Consider the following 19,053-nt stretch of genomic DNA (forward strand, 5'->3'; position numbering starts at 1 on the left):
GTTTTAACTCCGCCTTCAATCCGCTTGAATTTGAAGCAGAACACACCTTTCTGAGCTCCAGGACGTTCGAATTATTTGAAAGAATCGGTTCGATCGAACGGTTCGTTTCAATGAACTTGTTCAAAAAGATGAATCGTTTGAACCACAATGAGTGTGTGTGACATTTTGTGTGCTCTGTTCTTTAAATGTTAGCACTGCACGTTTATGTGTGTTCATTTCATGTCACAATTTAAGTGCGGGTAAGGAAAGGAACCGGTTAAAGAGAGCCATTAATTCGTGACATTGTGGTAGCTATGAGATATACCACTAAGTGCTTTTTATTGTTTGTGCATCTGAGAACTGAAAGCAGGCGGCAGTCTTTATTAATCACTGATTAAATGCAGAGCCTCCACATTTAAAAAAATGTGTTTTCAGTTTGTTAAGCTTGTATGAACCATATTTCCAAATCTCGCTATGCAAGCCATGCATTACTAAATGCCTGTAGAAACAGTCAGCAATGGACAAAGAAAGAACTGCACTGCCCCCTGTTGTCTGTCACCTGATGCATTTATGACCGTCGGTGTGTTTTGACTCTATTCAGTTGACCCAGAAATGGTATCTTACAACTGTTGATATCAGATACATATAATCTTATCAGGGATCTCAACCAGCAACCAACGTAATTAATTTTCTGATTGGCTAAATATGTGAGCAGCTCCTCTGACTTTTGGTGGTGCACCATATCTGACATATTTCCTGAATGTCATCTGGCTGCATCTTTCTCATTTCACATTCAAAACAGCCATGAATTCTAACACAATATTACAAACATTGCAATAAAATCTATTTGACATATGAAATGGAACTTGTGTTTTAAATTTGCTTTGATGTGAAGAGGGTAATGTTATGTGAATGAAAGAAGATTTTATATGACTGTACTGTTCATCTTTTGTGAATGTAAACATTTATAATCTATCATTTTAAAAGGTATAACATTTTAAAGGGTTTAATTTAAAGGGTGTAATTAATTATATAAAATAATATTACAATTAAATCATATTTTTTAACAAATAATGTTTATTACTTTTAGTTGAATAGTACACAGTAACTCTCTACTGTAGAATTTATACCCTTTAAAAGAAATGGATTTTATTCCAAATATTAGCACTGGTGCAAATAGAACAGATTTGTAAGAAAAGTGATTACCAGATTAATCTTCAGTGAATATAAGTAAAAAAAAATCACAGGAAAAATCACGTGTTTGCTGAACAAATCCTGCAGCCGCTAACTGTATATAGGAGTGATTCAAGCTGATTCAGAGCTGATGCTGAAGACCTCTTTATGGACATATTGAGATTTTAATAATAACCCTGAATATCAAGCATGTTATTTTGACATTCACAACTTTATCGCTGTAATCAATAACTTTTTTTTTTTACTTACACAATTGTCATAGCCCAAACTTAACTGAACTATCACTTGTTGTTGCAACTATTTTATTGGTACGTTTTCAACCTAAGAAATCAATGCATTGCTGCTTTGTAGTCCTCATCAAGACTACAAGACTGTTGTGCAAAAGACCACGTATTCCGTTAAAATAGTTTTATTTATTTTTGTCAAATATCCTTTGGTGGGGTTGATATAAAGTGATGATACAATTTAAAATATTTAATTGGACCAACAACATGATTTGTTCAACATCAAGTTTTTATTAAGGTTCAACATGTAAGTCACTAGCATGGTGAGTTGGAAATGCCTTACTTCATTTTATTTATTTTACAGCTTTTGTGAGGATCATTTTTATTAAATTTGGCAACTATTTTTGTTGACTACGAACGTAACATCATAAAACTATTTTTAGAACTACTGCATAAAAAACAGATATTTACAATTAAAGAATACAACTATCTTCCCTTTTGCCTGCAGACCGAATCCTCCATCTTTGCTGGTTCCATGGGAGGAACGTCTGCTGCTACTGTAATGGATTGTGGATCTTCAGCTGCAGGAACGTCTGCTGCTACTGTAATGGATTGTGGATCTACGTCTGCTGCTACTGTAATGGATTGTGGATCTACGTCTGCTGCTACTGTAATGGATTGTGGATCTACGTCTGCTGCTACTGTAATGGATTGTGGATCTACGTCTGCTGCTACTGTAATGGATTGTGGATCTTCAGCTGCAGGAACGTCTGCTGCTACTGTAATGGATTGTGGATCTTCAGCTGCAGGAACGTCTGCTGCTACTGTAATGGATTGTGGATCTTCAGCTGCAGGAACGTCTGCTGCTACTGTAATGGATTGTGGATCTTCAGCTGCAGGAACGTCTGCTGCTACTGTAATGGATTGTGGATCTACGTCTGCTGCTACTGTAATGGATTGTGGATCTACGTCTGCTGCTACTGTAATGGATTGTGGATCTACGTCTGCTGCTACTGTAATGGATTGTGGATCTTCAGCTGCAGGAACGTCTGCTGCTACTGTAATGGATTGTGGATCTTCAGCTGCAGGAACGTCTGCTGCTACTGTAATGGATTGTGGATCTACGTCTGCTGCTACTGTAATGGATTGTGGATCTACGTCTGCTGCTACTGTAATGGATTGTGGATCTACGTCTGCTGCTACTGTAATGGATTGTGGATCTTCAGCTGCAGGAACCTCTGCTGCTACTGTAATGGATTGTGGATCTTCAGCTGCAGGAACGTTTGCTGCTACTGTAATGGATTGTGGATCTTCAGCTGCAGGAACGTCTGCTGCTACTGTAATGGATTGTGGATCTACGTCTGCTGCTACTGTAATGGATTGTGGATCTACGTCTGCTGCTACTGTAATGGATTGTGGATCTTCAGCTGCAGGAACCTCTGCTGCTACTGTAATGGATTGTGGATCTTCAGCTGCAGGAACGTCTGCTGCTACTGTAATGGATTGTGGATCTTCAGCTGCAGGAACGTCTGCTGCTACTGTAATGGATTGTGGATCTACGTCTGCTGCTACTGTAATGGATTGTGGATCTACGTCTGCTGCTACTGTAATGGATTGTGGATCTTCAGCTGCAGGAACGTCTGCTGCTACTGTAATGGATTGTGGATCTCCAGCTGCAGGAACGTCTGCTGCTACTGTAATGGATTGTGGATCTACGTCTGCTGCTACTGTAATGGATTGTGGATCTACGTCTGCTGCTACTGTAATGGATTGTGGATCTTCAGCTGCAGGAACGTCTGCTGCTACTGTAATGGATTGTGGATCTTCAGCTGCAGGAACGTCTGCTGCTACTGTAATGGATTGTGGATCTTCAGCTGCAGGAACGTCTGCTGCTACTGTAATGGATTGTGGATCTACGTCTGCTGCTACTGTAATGGATTGTGGATCTACGTCTGCTGCTACTGTAATGGATTGTGGATCTTCAGCTGCAGGAACCTCTGCTGCTACTGTAATGGATTGTGGATCTTCAGCTGCAGGAACGTCTGCTGCTACTGTAATGGATTGTGGATCTTCAGCTGCAGGAACGTCTGCTGCTACTGTAATGGATTGTGGATCTACGTCTGCTGCTACTGTAATGGATTGTGGATCTTCAGCTGCAGGAACCTCTGCTGCTACTGTGTTTAGTTGCTGCCCAAATTAAATTGATATAATTGAAATTATTTTGAAAAAATAATTCTGAAGCAACAAACATTTAGTCAGAACCTCTAGTAAATGTTTTGTTTGCCTATAAAACTTTTCTTCACCACATCTTATTGGGATCATTACAGTACTCTGTGTTTTTCATTTTATATATCAAATCTCATTTTATAAAATATTTTATATTTCATTATATAAAATAATTTAACCAAATATGCTGTGATTGATATGTTGATGTGTTCTTAAAGTGATGTGATGTTAATACAGTGTGTTTATAAACATTCCAAACTAATTCAATCAGGTTGCTTTGCCAGTATAATTTTTGAATAGGGGTGTGTGTGTTGCAGTCTCCAGTGAGCTCGGTCAGTTGCAACTGTTTCGGTCTTATCCCATGATAATTCAATGGGCACCATGTTTGCCTCAGGCATCCTTGCTTCTGCTTCCCTTGGAGTAGTGTCCACATCATGGCCATCTTTGGTAATCGTTCCTGGGATAGCCGAAGAATATGGCCCGCTAAACGAAACAGGCGTTTAGTTCAGCTCATTCCAGATCGACCGTAGTCGCCGCATAACTGCCACGGCCTTCCCAAGTTGACTCACAATGACTATATGGAGGATCTTATTCTTGGACGCATTAATCCAGAGTCCAGCTTTTTTCTCTTCTTTCCAGTGCAGCCATTAGCTCGCAGAGTGGTCATTGGGTAGATCTAGGGCTGCCACGAACGACTATTTTTATTTTGATTAATCTATCAACTAATTTATCGATTAATCTAAATGATTAAATTCTCCAAAAAAATCAACAATTTTACTTAAGAATATTTTATTAAACCAAATGAAATCCAAATTTCTTTGAAATCCTTTTTTAAAGCAAAAGTAAAGTGCAACATAGAGTGCAAGAAGCACATTTCCATCTCATAGTCCAAATCACTGAAATCAAAGTTCAGTATCATAGTGTAAGAATAACAACATATCCACATGTTCTAGTCTAACAATAAAATTATAATCAAAAAAACACTTTTAAAGGGGTATTTGCCAGAGATCTTATTTGCCAGAATTTATTTATGTGAAAAATGTAAATGTGCAGTTCTTATGAAAAAAAATTTTTTTTCATATAAAATCAATTAATTGGAGATGCCTTTGATTATTAAAATTTAAAGGAACCAATCAAATAGAATCCAGAAAATAATGGAAATCAGAATTTGGTACAGATAAAACTGTAAAACTCAATTAATTAGACAGGCTTTTTGATTAATACAATTTAATTTAACCATTAAAACGGAGTATAGAAAAATGAAAATGGAAAAAAATGAATTTGGAATAACAGATTTCATAGGGCCCTATAATTATAATAAAAAATGTTGTGGTAATAAAAGTGGATGTAAGTGAACAATAGCTTTTTAAATGACTTAAAATACATATATAATAGCAATGATGCAATAATAATTAGTTCAAATAAAGTATCAAAAGCAAGAAATCATGGTTTTATTGAACAATTAAAATACATAATTATAAACAATAGAGCTAATGTGCATTACGCATTACAACAAAGACATGAGGGGGCGCCGACGGCCTGACGACTGCGCTATCTAATCCTTGTTTCATATTGACCAAGCACCATATCCACCTAATCTTTAATATTGGGCCATTTCTTTAGGACAGAAATGCTACAGCCGTGTAAACTCAGAGTGAGGGTTTGAGCTTTTATTGTGAAATCGCGATGTATTCTCCTGTGTTTGCATAGATTTATAAATGATTTACCTTACAAACCTGATGAAATGGCGCACGTTGCGTTGCCAGATGAACTTTATAATAAACCAAACTCATAACAGCATGCAGAGATGGAGTTTGAGACGCTCCACACATGTAAATGATAACAGTTTCTGTGGAGCTGCTGTGAGACGCACGTGCTTAACCTACACGCATGGAAATAATTAAAGAGCATAATCTGTGTTAGCACTGCATCGCATATAATTATTTAATTAAATCATAGCGTTTGTCAATTCACAATTATGCTTAATTATGATTTTTAAATGGGTTTAATATATCATGCAGCCTTGGAAAATAGTCTAATAATGTGTGTGTGCTTTTTTTAAGTCTAATAATGTGTTTTATGGATTCTCCTCAGTGAAATGCGCCACTTCCGGTATTCTGCCGATTAGTCGACGCGAGCAAAATGAAGTGGATGATTTTTAAAAATCGACGATTCGCGACAGCCCTAGGTAGATCCAAGCAATGCAATATCGTCTGCAAAATCTAAATTTGAAAATCGTCCTTCATCTCTTCACTGTAGGCCGTGGTCACTGTGGGTGAGTGTATATCTAGGGCTGGACGATATGGCCAAATTTTATATCACCATATATTTCTTAATTTCGGTCAATACGATATAATTCCGGTATCGATATTAACTCTACTTTAAAAAAGCCTCATAAAAACTGGCCGCAACAAATGTCTGTACCTGCAAACCTCTTCCGATAAAATTATATATTTTATTTAAAAAAAAATCCGCACAAATAAATAATGTTCACCTTTTATTTGTATTTAGCCTTCATACAAACAATGTGAAATCACTGTCAAATAGATTCACCTTATAAATATTAATATCTTTAACTTCAAACTATAGGCTAACATACATTACTGGTCAAAAGTTTTTGAGCAGTATGATTTTTTATGTTTTTTTAAAGAATTCTCTTCTGCTCACCAAGCCTGCATTTATTTGATTCAAAATACAGCAAAAACAGTAACATTTTGAAATATTTTTGCTATTTAAAATAACTGTTTTTTACTTTTAAATATTTTAAAGTGTAATTTATTCCTGTGATTTCAAAGCTGAATTTTTAGCATCATTACTCCAGTCACATGAGAAATCATTCTAATATTCTGCTCAAAAAACATTGTTGAAAACAGCAAAGTAGAATTTTTTTCAGGTTTCTTTGATGAATAGAAAGTTCAGAAAAACAGCATTTATCTGAAATACAAATCTTTTGTAACATTATAAATGTCTTTTAGAAGTCTGAGACTTGCTGAAATGGCGTTTGGTCTCATACTGTATCAGTATCTTGTCAGTGTCTGCACTTGCTTGGCCATTTTTTGTGATAAACAGGAAAGTGGGTCCAGCTGAATTCAAATAGTGATTTGTTAGATGGGTATAAAAAAAGGTTACTATACCGCGGCAGCCATCACGTGAAGACCGAAGAGTGTAAAGACCATCGACTCTACCTTGCGACTCCACCGGACAGGGGCACCGGCAAAGGCTATAAGTATAGCTTTTTATTTCTCCTCTTTCCTACTACTTGTTTCACTTCTGATATCCATTTCTTACTATGTGTAAGTAAGTTATTGTTGTTGTTTTAAAACATGTGTGTTTGGCTCAGTGTTGATGTCTGTATAGGTTGTTTAATCAGCTTTAGTTTTATTTAATTTTAGTACTTCATACTATATAGAAATGAAATTATATATATATATATATATATATATATATATATAATTTATTTGTATATGTATGCATGTATGTATATGTGTGTGGCTGTTCATACACATGTAGTTGTTATCTGGTGTTTAGCTTAGTGTTATGTTAGAAGCATTATTATACTCATACCTTTTGTTGTTTTAATATTTTGAATTGTTTTTAGCTTTTATTTGTTTTCATTTAAATGTTTAGTATTGAAATGTTGTATGCATTTGTCAATTTTATTTAATTTTCTTCAATGTGTGTATATAGTATTTACAGAGTTTTGACTTTTAGTTTTGCTTTTTCTTATTTGTAAGTCGCTTTGGATAAAAGCGTCTGCTAAATGACTAAAAGTATCAAATTTTGATCAATTTAAAGCATCCTTGCTAAATAAAAGTATTAATTTCTATAATTTCTTTCCAAAAAAAAAAAAAAAAATTATACTGACTCCAAGGTTTTGAATGGAATAGTGTATAAATGTAACAAAAGATTTTTATTTCAGATAAATGGTGATCTTTGGGTCTTTCTAATCAAAGAAACCTGAAAAATATGTACTCAACTGTTTTAAATATCGATCATCAGCAAATCAGCATATTAGAGTGATTTCTGAAGGATCATGTGACACTGAAGACTGGAGTAGTGATGCTGAAAATACAGCTTTGATTACAGGAATAAATTATATTTTAAAATGTATTCAAACAGAAAACGGTTATTTTAAGTAGTGATGTACTGTAACGTACTGTAACAAATAACGTACTGTATCGTGTATCTTGTCAGTGTGTGCACTTGCTTGGCCATTTGTAGTTGATAAACAGGAAAGTGGGTCCAGCTGAATTGAAATGATCATTTGTTAGATTGGTATAATGAAGGTTATTATACCGCGGCAGCGGTCGCGGCAGTCGTCGTGTGAAGCCCTCTTAGTGTGAAGACCAAAGAGTGTAAAGACCATCGACTCTACCGTGCGACTCCACCGGGCAGGGACACCGGCAAGGGATAGTAGTAGCTTTTTATTTAATTTTTTCATTGATATGTTTATTATTGAAATGTTGTTGTTATATGCATGTGTTAATTTTATTTAATTTCTTTATTTTCTTAAATATGTGGGTAGATAGTATTTATAGAGTTGTAACTTTTTAGTTTTAGTTACTTTTTCTTATTTGTAAGTCGCTTTGGACAAAAGCGTCTGCTAAATGACAAAAGTAAAGTAAAGTAAGTAAAAATATTTCAAAATTGTACTGTTTTTGCTGTACTTTGCATCAAATAAAATGCAGGCTTGGCGAACAGATGAGAATTCTTAAAAAAAAAAAAAAAAAAAAACCTTAAAACCTTACTGTTCGAAAACTTTTTAATGGTTTAAACGTGTGATTGTTCTTATAGATTGAAACAAATGTGCTTCAGCCAGGATAAAGAGTATGAATAGTGCTCTGAGTCGCTGAAAAAAAAAAAAAAAAAATACAAAAAAAATTGAGCAACAACAAAAGCATGTTGCTCGAGACGGGCTTATTCTTGAAAATGCACTCTGATTGTCTGCCAGCAGGAGGCGCTGTGAGAGCGGCAGAACTAGCGGTTTCCCTGGTAATGGCTGTAATCAAAGCAGCTCCACTCATGAACGTGAATTTATCAGATCAAATGAAAATGTCATGGAAACTTTTCTGAAGCCAGTCGGTTGCCTTCAGAGACACATTCATATAAAACACCCGCGACGCGTTTTGATTTTGAAACGTGTAGTGCTCATGTTTATTCAACAAACTCAAACGCCACAAATAAATCAATGTATGAGAAACACTGGTAATGTATATCGAAATATCGGAAATGTGTTTAAAAATCATATCACCGTTATTGAAAAAAATTGCAATACATATTGATATTGAATTATTGTCCAGCCCTAGTATATCGCATGACAAAATCCATAACAAGGAGAAAGCGGAATGGCGAATATGTATGAGCTCAAGTTCTTCTTGCAGTTGATTGTAGGATGCATCCATCACTATGTATTCTGCAACTTCCTTTGGGGCATAAAGTTGGACCACAGAGATCTTGATGTGTTGGGTTTGGAAGCAGGCGGTGATGATTCTGTCCGAGACGGGTCTCATCACAACCAAAGATAAATTGAGGCTTCAGTAGCAAGAAAGGTGTTTTTTACAGGGTGGGGTAGCTAGCCCCATGCCAAACCCTCCTCCTTTTTCCGGGCTTGGGACCGGCACTGTCAGGGTTTATTCTTCCAGTGGCGGAGTTACTATTAATATCTATTTAATTTTTTATTAGAAATATATATTATTTATATTATAAATATGTATATTTATAAAATATACAATAAAAAGTTATTTACTAAAATCATTTACAATATATACAATATAACTAAATGGAATATTTTAACACCCCTAAGCCTGAATTATAGCTTAAGTGGAGGGATATTATTCTAAATAGAAAAGTATAACACTATTTACAATATATACAATATTTTAACATCCCTAAGCCTGTGTTATAGCCTAAGTGGAGGGATATTATTAAAAATATTTTAAATAGAAAAGTATAAAACTATTTACAATATATACAATATATTAACATCCTTAAGCCTGTAATAAGGCCTAAGTGAGGGGTGGCATAATGAATATTTGAAATATAAAAAGTATAAAACTATTTACAATATATTCAATATACATTATTGTTGTTAAAAAAATATTTTAAGATCCCTAACATATTTTAACACTTAACATTTTAACTTTTTTAAATAAATATTTTAAATCTAAAGAATGTAAGAATTTTTATTTTTTTTACAATATATACAATGATATAATAATAGTTTTATACTTTATAAAGTATGTACAATATAAACAATAAACAGTATTTTTAATAAATACTTTAAATATAAAAAGAAAAGAAAAAAATATTTTGAGTATATACAATATTTTAACATCCCCAAGTCTGTAGTAAGGCCTATGTGGAGGGATGGTATAATATTTTGAATTTAAAAAAGTAAAAATCTATTCATAGTACAGGGCTCGACAGTGCGAGCATTTCACTCGCATTTGCGACTAAAAATAGATGTGTGCGAACTGGAAAATGTATTTAGGTGCACAAGTGCGAATACAAAACAAAATACAAAACAGCCTAACTTATACAGTAGCCTATAACAAACTATTAATTTATTCTGTTTATGGAAAAATTGCGATGCAGCCTCATATGATTACTTTACAACTTTAAAAAGGCAACGTTTTAATTTAAATGAGCACAGATGAGAAGAAAAGCGGAGCGAGTTAAAGTGAAGACGCGCTGAATGACGCACATTCGCCACTAGAGGGCGCTGCCGCTGCCGTTACCCCGGTAACCCAGTAAACAAATCAGCTGCGCTACTTTCCTAAAACTGTGTAAATAATGTTTCACACTCACAGTCATTTAGATATTTATATTCGCTTTAGTCTTCACAATAGCATCAAATAATTCTTACTTAAAGACTTAATGAGCTATTTATTTTCAAACATTGTTTCTAAGCTAAAACATGGCCCATCCACTGATCTATAATAGAGAGCAGTGGGCCTATTTATCTATCAACGACTGATTCGTTATTATTGTTCAGTAACACAAGCTCCATTAGTTAACATGAAAAAAAACAATGACTGCATTTATTAATAATGCTATCTTAATTTCAACTTTTAATAATACATTATAAAATCAAAAGTTGTCTTAATATAATTCAATGGAGCTAACATTGACTAGCATAGTTGTATTTTTTTATTAAATCAACATTAACAAAGAATATTAACTACTGCAACAATTAGCTATTGCACATTTTTAGTTAATGTTAACCTGCTTTAACTAATGTTAATAAATGGGACTTACTTACCTATTGTTCTTTCGTTCATTTGAACAATCTTTTGCACTCTAATCTTGAAACACTTGTTTACTTTATATTTTTATGTATTTTTTATAAAAGTCTTTTAGTAAATTATCTTTAATAAAGTTATTTAACCTGTTAGGAGGACAACACTTTTTTTCACTTAGAAATTATATATTGTGATTTAAAAACAAAAACATAAACTGTAACAAAAGCTTCAATGATTATTGTGAAAATTTTATACCGACACAGTTTAATAGGATTATAACGAATTACATAATTAGCCTATTAAATAGTGTCTGAAGTAAAATTATTTAAAAACCTTGTGTACTTTCTGTATTCTGATAAATTAAATAATGGTGCTTGTAAATGTCTCTTTGTATCCCCTTATTCAGCTAAAACACCTAATTATAAAAATTTGCATTGCGCCCCTAAATGTTTTTAATGCGCTCCTAAATGTTTTGACTTAGGAGCACATGTGCTCCTTGGGGAATAGGTGAGCGTCAAGCCCTGTAGTATACAGAATATACAATATTTTAACACCCCTAAGCGTGTAATAAGGCCTAAAACTACTTTAAAAATATATAACTATATACAATATTTAAATACCGTTTTTATGTATCAGTAATATCGCCAGTAATGATTCTTAAGTGGAGAGATTATCTAAAAAGCCTCACAACTATTTACAATATTTAAACATCCCTAAATACGTTTTGCTAGTAATAAGGCTTAAGCCGAGGCATGGAAAGGCCACTCATGTCATCTTGCCAGAAACAACACTGACAGTATAAACCTCCTTCTCATCGATGACATGAATGCTGTTTAGGTGCATTCCGGTTAAATGGCAGGGGATTAGGAAAACCCAACACAAACCAGTCATGGTAAAGCATCTGCTCCAGGTGAATCCTGTGCTCTGGATGACGCTGCAGACAAGCCCATAAAAAACGGATGCATTCTGTGCAAAAAAGATGAGAGATTTGATTATTACCTTAACTTTACACATGCTATCTTTAACTTTGTACATGCAAAATAATTGCTCATTCTTTGCTGAAAATCTTACCTTGTGACACCGCAAATACAGACTGGTTGTTGCCCAAGCAGTACAAGTCTCTGGCTGTTGGAAAACGCCCATGCAGCATTGCAAACAGGAGCACCCCTAATGAATACACAGTCGCGGGCTTTGCATGATATCTTCCTCTGTCATGATATTCTGGAGGGAAGTACGGTTTTGTACCTGGGGGAAATTATTTTTGTTTATAACACAAGCATGTTGACTATATACAGGATGCATCTGAGTGAGCTAATCAGTTTGATAGCAAAGCGATGCGTAATACTTACCACAGCAGGTGCTGTAGCCTGAATCCTTCACGAGGTCCCCACACCCGAAGTCGATCAATTTGATCTCCAAAGTTGTCGGGTTCACAAGCACGTTTTCCAGCTTGATGTCACGATGGAAAACACCACGATAGCAGCAAAAGTTAGCAGCATAAATTATTTGCCACATGGTGTACTGTGCTATCTGCTCGCTGAGGACACCGCCGCTGCATTTCAGAAATTTTCCCATATCCATGCTTGGCACAGGGCGCTCCATGACAATGAGGTAGTAGTCTGGGTCATCCTGCCAGTCCAGCATTTCAATTATATGTGGACATTTGGGGTTTCTATTGATAATGACTGCCAAACCAATCTCTAAAGGAAAGGGTTTGGTGTGAAAAGCCTAAAAAATGAAAATATGATCATTAGATTTAAGTCATTTGCCACATTGTTCGTTAAAGACAGTTTGCCTATTGAAATGTGATTAACATCAATATAAGATAGTGTTATGCTCTATCATAAGATGATAAACAGTGAATGAGAAGAAAATTGGAGAGAGCGAAGCATACTCACAGTGCTAATATATGGCGTATGTTTCGTCTTTTGGACATATTTCACAGCCACCTGATTAACAAAACAAAGAATAAACTATTAACGTGTACAGAGGTGATTTCATTCCAGTCATGAATCCTGAAGAGAAGTAAACCAACAAGCAGAAAATTAAAACCTATTAAAGTATGTTTGGTCATTCTGACGGTTTAAAAAGGTTGAGTTCTCTAAAAAGTGAATATGAGATACAAAGGTTTGCAGTACAAAAAAATTGCAAGTAAAAAAAAAAACATACCTTAAGACCATCCTTATAGCGAGTCCCTTTTCGAACTGATCCAAATCCTCCTTCACCCAGCCTGCCACCAAATTTGTACCGCCAACAAATGCGATCTGTTAAAAGGAAGTAAAAGTAAATGACAATAAAGTTACATTTCATTCTTATTCATTTTATAATTAAAATTAATTTGACACACTGGAGGACTATTTAAATGAACTGCAACAAAGCTAAATGCTGATTAAATGTATAAAATAAATAAATAAAAAAAACTTACATATTACAGCTGTTTTGGGTTATGGCAGTCAACTTACCTTTGTCAATCTCCCCTGTTGGAACGGAGTCGACTCGAGTACGCACAGCACTGCCAATGCCCCCATCTACTTTGGGATGCACCGCATGGACGTCTCCATCTACTTTTGGACGCACTGCACAGGCAATGCGCCGATCTACTTTGGGACGCTCTACAGAGGTAATGTCCCCAACTATTTTGGGACGCACTGCACGAGCAACATCCCCATCTACTATGGGACGCACTGCACAAATGACATCCCTATCTACCTTGGGACGCACTGCACTGGCAATGCCCCCATCTACTTTGGGACGCACCACATGGACGTCTCCATCTACTTTTGGACGCACTGCACAGGCAATGCGCCCATCTACTTTGGGACGCTCTACAGAGGTAATGTCCCCATCTACTATGGGACCCACTGCACAGGCGACATCCCTATATACTTTGGGACGCACTGCACAGGCAATGTCCCTCTCTGCTTTGGGTCTCACAGGAAAGTTAAGGTCCTGATGTACTATGAGACTCCCTGCAGAGGCAATGTCCTGATCTGCTATGGGACCCACTGCACAGGCAATGGCATTGTGTGCTGTGTAGTTCACTGCAGAGTTGAAGCTGCCATTTGCTGACAGACGCACAGGAGAGTCAGGGTCTTTATCTGCTGATGACCACACTGACGTGTTGAGGACCACAGGTTGGAGGACTTCTTCAGTGTAATCAGTAGTGGAGATCAGTTCCTTGAGGCCTAAAATGCAAATAAATAGTATGAATAAAATATTGCGAACCCACATTCTATAGTTTCTTCACTTAGAGGCACTTTTTTCGATTTAAAAAAAAGCAAACTTTTCTAGATGTAAATGGATGGTTTAGATCTTAAAATTCTCAAATATTGACAATGACACCTAAAAACGGTCTTATATCAAAAATCCTCAACATATTTTCATTAATTTCTTGTGTGTTTTTTGTGGAAAAACAATTGTACACTTGAGGGGAGTTTCCGCTAATTTAAAAGTCATACATCAATCAATAATACAAATAATGAAGTAACTGTTTGAGAAAAACAGTTTTACCTTGACTAAAGGTAAAAAAAAAAAGGCTTTACCTTGACTATGACTCCTGTATACTCCTGTTTCCGATACAGAAGTCTGATACAGCTTCTCAGCCTTAGCGACACTGTACTTTTTTCTTCTTGAGTGCCACCTCCAAAACCTTTTCCTCTTTCTCGTATTCTTTTCTTTCCTTGCCTCACTACCACCATCTGCCGCAAAAGTCCCATCAGGCCTCTCATTATTCTGATCGGGATAGGGTTGGGATTTCTGTACAGACGTCCTATTTAACAAAGTCCTTAGACGATTCAGTGCCTTCCTCAATAGGCCCATTTTTACACAGTTTACCGATAATACTGTTGTACTTTGATATCCGACTAACGTTACTTAAAACCTACAAAGTGAGAAAGAAAGATTCGCGCTTTTTATATGCTGGCAACAATTCTATTTGTGACGTCATCAGGTCGCATGCAGAAGCTAAAACAAAACATTTTTCAAAACATAACAAAATAAAGGGCTAAAGTATTGTGGTCCTTTCGGGATGATAACAATTACATTATTTAGTTTAATTAAGTGTCACTCTCATCCAGGCCACAGAGAGGCAATAAAGAGCCACCGCACAAGCTTCCAGCTGGAGTTTGGAAAAGCAAAACGTTAAAAGGTCGTGAAGCGAGCAGTTTTTAGTAACGTTAAACAGACGCATTTATTCAAATATAAGGTTTTCTGTTTGTTAACGTTTTTACTGAACGTGTTGTCTTTCTCATAATATCAACAATGTACAGTTGTGACGGTAAGATACTTTTTGCATCATCTCAAATTATAGACACATTTGTACATGGATTAGGGTAAGGGGTCTAAAATGGCCTCTTGTAAGAAAATGTGCTTTTTATGGCCCCAAAATGTATGAAGATGAAACATGTTAATTATTTAATATAATATTGGTGTATGCATGGACACTATAAAGCTCACGGATGCCATTTTCCACCTAAAGTTACAATTCTGACATGTTAACATTTAGTGTCAATGTAGATTCAAAGCAGTTGAATGCTAAATTTCCATTTGATCACTTTCTTCGTCAGTCATGATCTGATGATAATATGATTACGTTTTAGTAAAGATTGGACAACTTTTAGTGGAGGATTATAACGGGAATCACATCAAGCAGTTCGACAGTACACTTTACCTCTTTTGATTAATTAGTTGAGATTGACTGTCTATTAAAATGAACATCATAAAATGTTATTTAGGAATGTAGTTCCCTCTTCTACGTTGTTGTTATTTAGGTAGGTTTAAGAAAAAAATATATTATTTGTGCAGAATTGCGTCATATTTTATGATTGACTTTTGTCAAAAATATTTCTAACCAGTCTAATAGTAATTTTAAAAAAGACAAAAGTGAAAGTCACCCTAAACTAAGAAATGTATCAATGTGGAAGTCTTAATGCATGACTATTCTCATTAGCATAAATCTACAATATGTAAAATTACCTTACAAAAGTGGATTGGGGACAATGTCTTCTACTCAAAGTATAGTTTTCATTCAACATGTTGTTTGTTTTGTTACTACAGAGTACTCTATGGATTTCCCAAAGCTCCCCCCTCACTCCGGCTCAGTGTTCTCAGTAGTGGACATGCACACAGGTGGAGAGCCGCTGCGCATTATCCTGAGTGGGTGCCCAGAGGTGAAGGGGGACACCATCCTTGCCAAACGACGCTATGTGAGAGAGCATCTCGATCATCTTCGCAAGGTGTTAATGTTCGAGCCCCGTGGTCACTATGATATGTACGGAGCCCTGCTGGTCAGAAGTGAGTTAGCAGAGGCTGATCTCGGCGTCTTGTTCATGCACAACGAAGGGTACAGCACAATGTGTGGCCATGCTGTCATTGCTCTCGGGCGCTTTGCAGTGGATTATGGCTTGATTAAAGCCCCCACTTCACCAGAGACACAGATAAACATACACTGCCCCTGTGGCTTGGTGAAGGCCTTTACACAGTATTCCAATGGGAAAACTGGAGCTGTCAGATTCCACAGTGTGCCAGCCTTCGCTTTCGCTACAGGTGAGCAGTATGGTGTGATCACAAAACATTTGAATTAATCACTTGTTTTATATAAATTTTGTTTAATATCATATTTAAAAAAAAAAAAGTTTTCTTTGCCTTTTTTTTTTTTTATTTTTAGATGCGAGCGTCTCAGTACCAGGATATGGGTCCATCACTGTGGACATCAGTTATGGTGGAGCTCTCTATGCTTTTGTGAGTGCTGAGGAATTTGGATTGGATGTCAACAAGTCCAAGACCAGAGATTTGGTGGATGCAGCCACTGCTGTGAGTGATGCTGTCAAATCCCAGGTAACTGTTGTTATTGTTAACTAAACTAGCTTAAAATGCATTTTTGTTCATTGACATGAGCTAATATAAAAAAGAAATATTACTAAAAACTAAAAAAACTAGAAATGTTGCCTCAGCAATTAATTGCATGTTTAAGTTGAAATACTAAAATTAACAACTTAAAATAAAATAAAGCTAATTAGGAAAAAAATATTCAATTTATAATTGTTAAACTCTTAACATAATAACTAAAACTAACTCAAATTAAAATAAACTTTAAAATAAAAATAAAGTTAATTCAAAATATAAAAAACATACTATAAATAAAGATTTTTTTTGGCAAGTGAAAGAAACATAAACCTACTTTATTCAACGTGTTTTACTAGTCTGTAACTTGTATGATAATTTGTATAATTGACCAGACTAATTGTTGTAATGACTCTAGGTGAAGCTGTACCATCCAGTCAGTGAAGATCTGGCCTTCCTCTATGGCACAATCCTTACTGATGGCAAAGATGCTTTTTCTGAAGAGCCCACAGCCAATGTGTGTGTGTTTGCTGATGCACAGGTAAAACCAGTTGTTTATATGAATCCATATACAGGAAGTTCTGGACTTCAGGTCTGTTCATCCTAATATGAAATCATTTGGTTGATGGCGACTGGTCTTTTGCTCTTTGTGACAGAGGTTTGTTGTATGGGTTGCCAGGTGGACAGAAGTCCTACAGGATCAGGCGTCACTGCTCGTATAGCTCTTCAGTACCATAAAGGCCTGATTGAACTCAACCAGACCAGAAGCTTCAAGAGTGGAGCTACAGGATCAGTGTTTACGGGAAAAGCAATAGAGGTACCTGTAGAAAATGTAAACCATGTCTAGTCCTGGAAATGTGCCCAGGAGAAAAACAAGTACACTTCCATAATGCACTTAAAGTGCTCTATTTTCGCGCACTAATTTTGTACTTAATATACAAAAAATTATCCTTTAGTACTTCTTAAGATAAACTTAAGATCATCTAAGTGTACTCAACTGTGCTATTTTGAGACACCATGAATATGAACTAAAATGCACTTTTAACATACTATCTTTGTATTTAAAAAATGTATTTAGCTACCACTTGTAGTACACTTGAGTGTACTAGTGTATGAAAGATGGGTTCAAGTGTACTACAAGTGGTAGCTAAATACATTTTTTAAATACAAAGATAGTATGTTAAAAGTGCATTTTAGTTCTCAAAATAGCACAATTGAGTACACTTAGATGATCTTAAGTTTATCTTAAGGAGTACTAAATGACTATTTTTAGTATATTAAGTACAAAATTAGTGCGTGAAAATAGAGCACTTTAAGTACATTATGGAAGTGCACTTGTTTTTCACCTGGGTAGTTTATATTCTTCAACAAAACCAGTAATTGTAGCTGGTCTGTTGTTATAGGAGACCACGTGTGGGGATTTCAGGGCTGTGGTAGTGGAGGTCACAGGTCATGCTCACTACAGCGGTGTGGCCAGCTTCACCCAAGAGAGCGATGACCCTCTAAGAGGAGGCTTTCTTCTGCGCTGACTTAAAGGTTACAACTGATATTTCTGCTTCTTATCGCAGGTACAGCGTAAGACAGGTTTTCTGAGCGCAAGAGCATGTGAATCTTCTTATGTAGTCTTTTTATAAAGGAAATCATGATTAGACATTGAATAAACGTTTTCTGTGACTATTACATCTTGCTCTTCAAAATAATGTTAGTATTTATATTGTATGGATTGATAGATATGACTTCTCTATCTATATATATATATATATATATATATATATATATATATATATATATATATATATATATATATATATATATATATATATATATATATATATATATATATATATATATATATATATATATATATATAATTTTTTACCATTCACTAACAGTTGCTTAAGCATATTTCACAAAAATATAGTTTTGATTTTTATATTGTTTAGTTCTGGATTATATATAATATAGTTAGTTATATAGTGTATATACACTACCAGTCAAACGTTTTTGGACAGCAAGACTTAAGTTTTCTTATCTTAAATAATTATCTTCTGCTCACTGAGTCTGCTTTTCTTTTCTTCTAATCTAAAATACAGCAAAAGCAGTAATATTGTGAAATATTTTACTATTTAACATAACTGCTTTCTATTTGAATGTTTTAAAATGTAATTTATTCCCGTGATGACGATGCTACATTTTCAGCATCATAAACTCCATTCTTCAGTGTCACATTATCCTTCAGAAATCATTCTAATATGCTGATTTGCTGTTCAAAAAACATTTTTTAACATTATCAATATTTAAAACCGTTGAGTACTTTTTTTTTTTTTTTTTTTTTTTTTTTTCAGGAT

General features: G+C 35.2%; 2 protein-coding genes across 2 annotated transcripts; one reads left to right on the plus strand and one right to left on the minus strand.

Moving 5' to 3' along the window:
• Positions 1–10,668: 10,668 nt before the first annotated feature.
• LOC306844334 (uncharacterized protein) lies at positions 10,669–14,748 on the minus strand. The gene is made up of 7 exons (XM_079376380.1): positions 14,407–14,748; positions 13,327–14,049; positions 13,034–13,128; positions 12,763–12,813; positions 12,214–12,592; positions 11,936–12,109; positions 10,669–11,830 (listed from the first exon to the last, which is right to left on the minus strand). The coding sequence occupies exons 1-7, from the start codon at positions 14,681–14,683 to the stop codon at positions 11,676–11,678; spliced, it is 1,854 nt and encodes a 617-aa protein (XP_079232506.1). The 5' UTR covers positions 14,684–14,748; the 3' UTR covers positions 10,669–11,675.
• A 248-nt stretch (positions 14,749–14,996) lies between these two features.
• On the plus strand, positions 14,997–18,362 carry l3hypdh (trans-L-3-hydroxyproline dehydratase). The gene is made up of 6 exons (XM_079375232.1): positions 14,997–15,140; positions 15,920–16,408; positions 16,530–16,699; positions 17,124–17,246; positions 17,385–17,522; positions 18,109–18,362. Exons 1-6 carry the CDS (start codon positions 15,125–15,127, stop codon positions 18,232–18,234), a joined length of 1,062 nt encoding a protein of 353 aa, XP_079231358.1. The 5' UTR covers positions 14,997–15,124; the 3' UTR covers positions 18,235–18,362.
• The last annotated feature ends 691 nt before the right edge of the window (positions 18,363–19,053 follow it).

The sequence above is a fragment of the Barbus barbus genome (genome assembly GCF_936440315.1).
Source record: "Barbus barbus genome assembly, chromosome: 24".
Taxonomy (NCBI): Eukaryota; Metazoa; Chordata; class Actinopteri; order Cypriniformes; family Cyprinidae; genus Barbus; species Barbus barbus.

Excerpts from the sequence above, each read along its gene's own strand:
- LOC306844334 (XM_079376380.1), bottom strand. The coding sequence starts at position 14,683 with ATGGGCCTATTGAGGAAGGCACTGAATCGTCTAAGGACTTTGTTAAAT. Across the intron at positions 13,129-13,326 it reads AACAGGGGAGATTGACAAAG|ATCGCATTTGTTGGCGGTAC; the intron begins GTAAGTTGACTG and ends TCCTTTTAACAG. Across the intron at positions 12,110-12,213 it reads AGGCTACAGCACCTGCTGTG|GTACAAAACCGTACTTCCCT; the intron begins GTAAGTATTACG and ends AATTTCCCCCAG.
- l3hypdh (XM_079375232.1), top strand. Across the intron at positions 16,700-17,123 it reads GTGATGCTGTCAAATCCCAG|GTGAAGCTGTACCATCCAGT; the intron begins GTAACTGTTGTT and ends TAATGACTCTAG. Across the intron at positions 17,523-18,108 it reads TTACGGGAAAAGCAATAGAG|GAGACCACGTGTGGGGATTT; the intron begins GTACCTGTAGAA and ends CTGTTGTTATAG.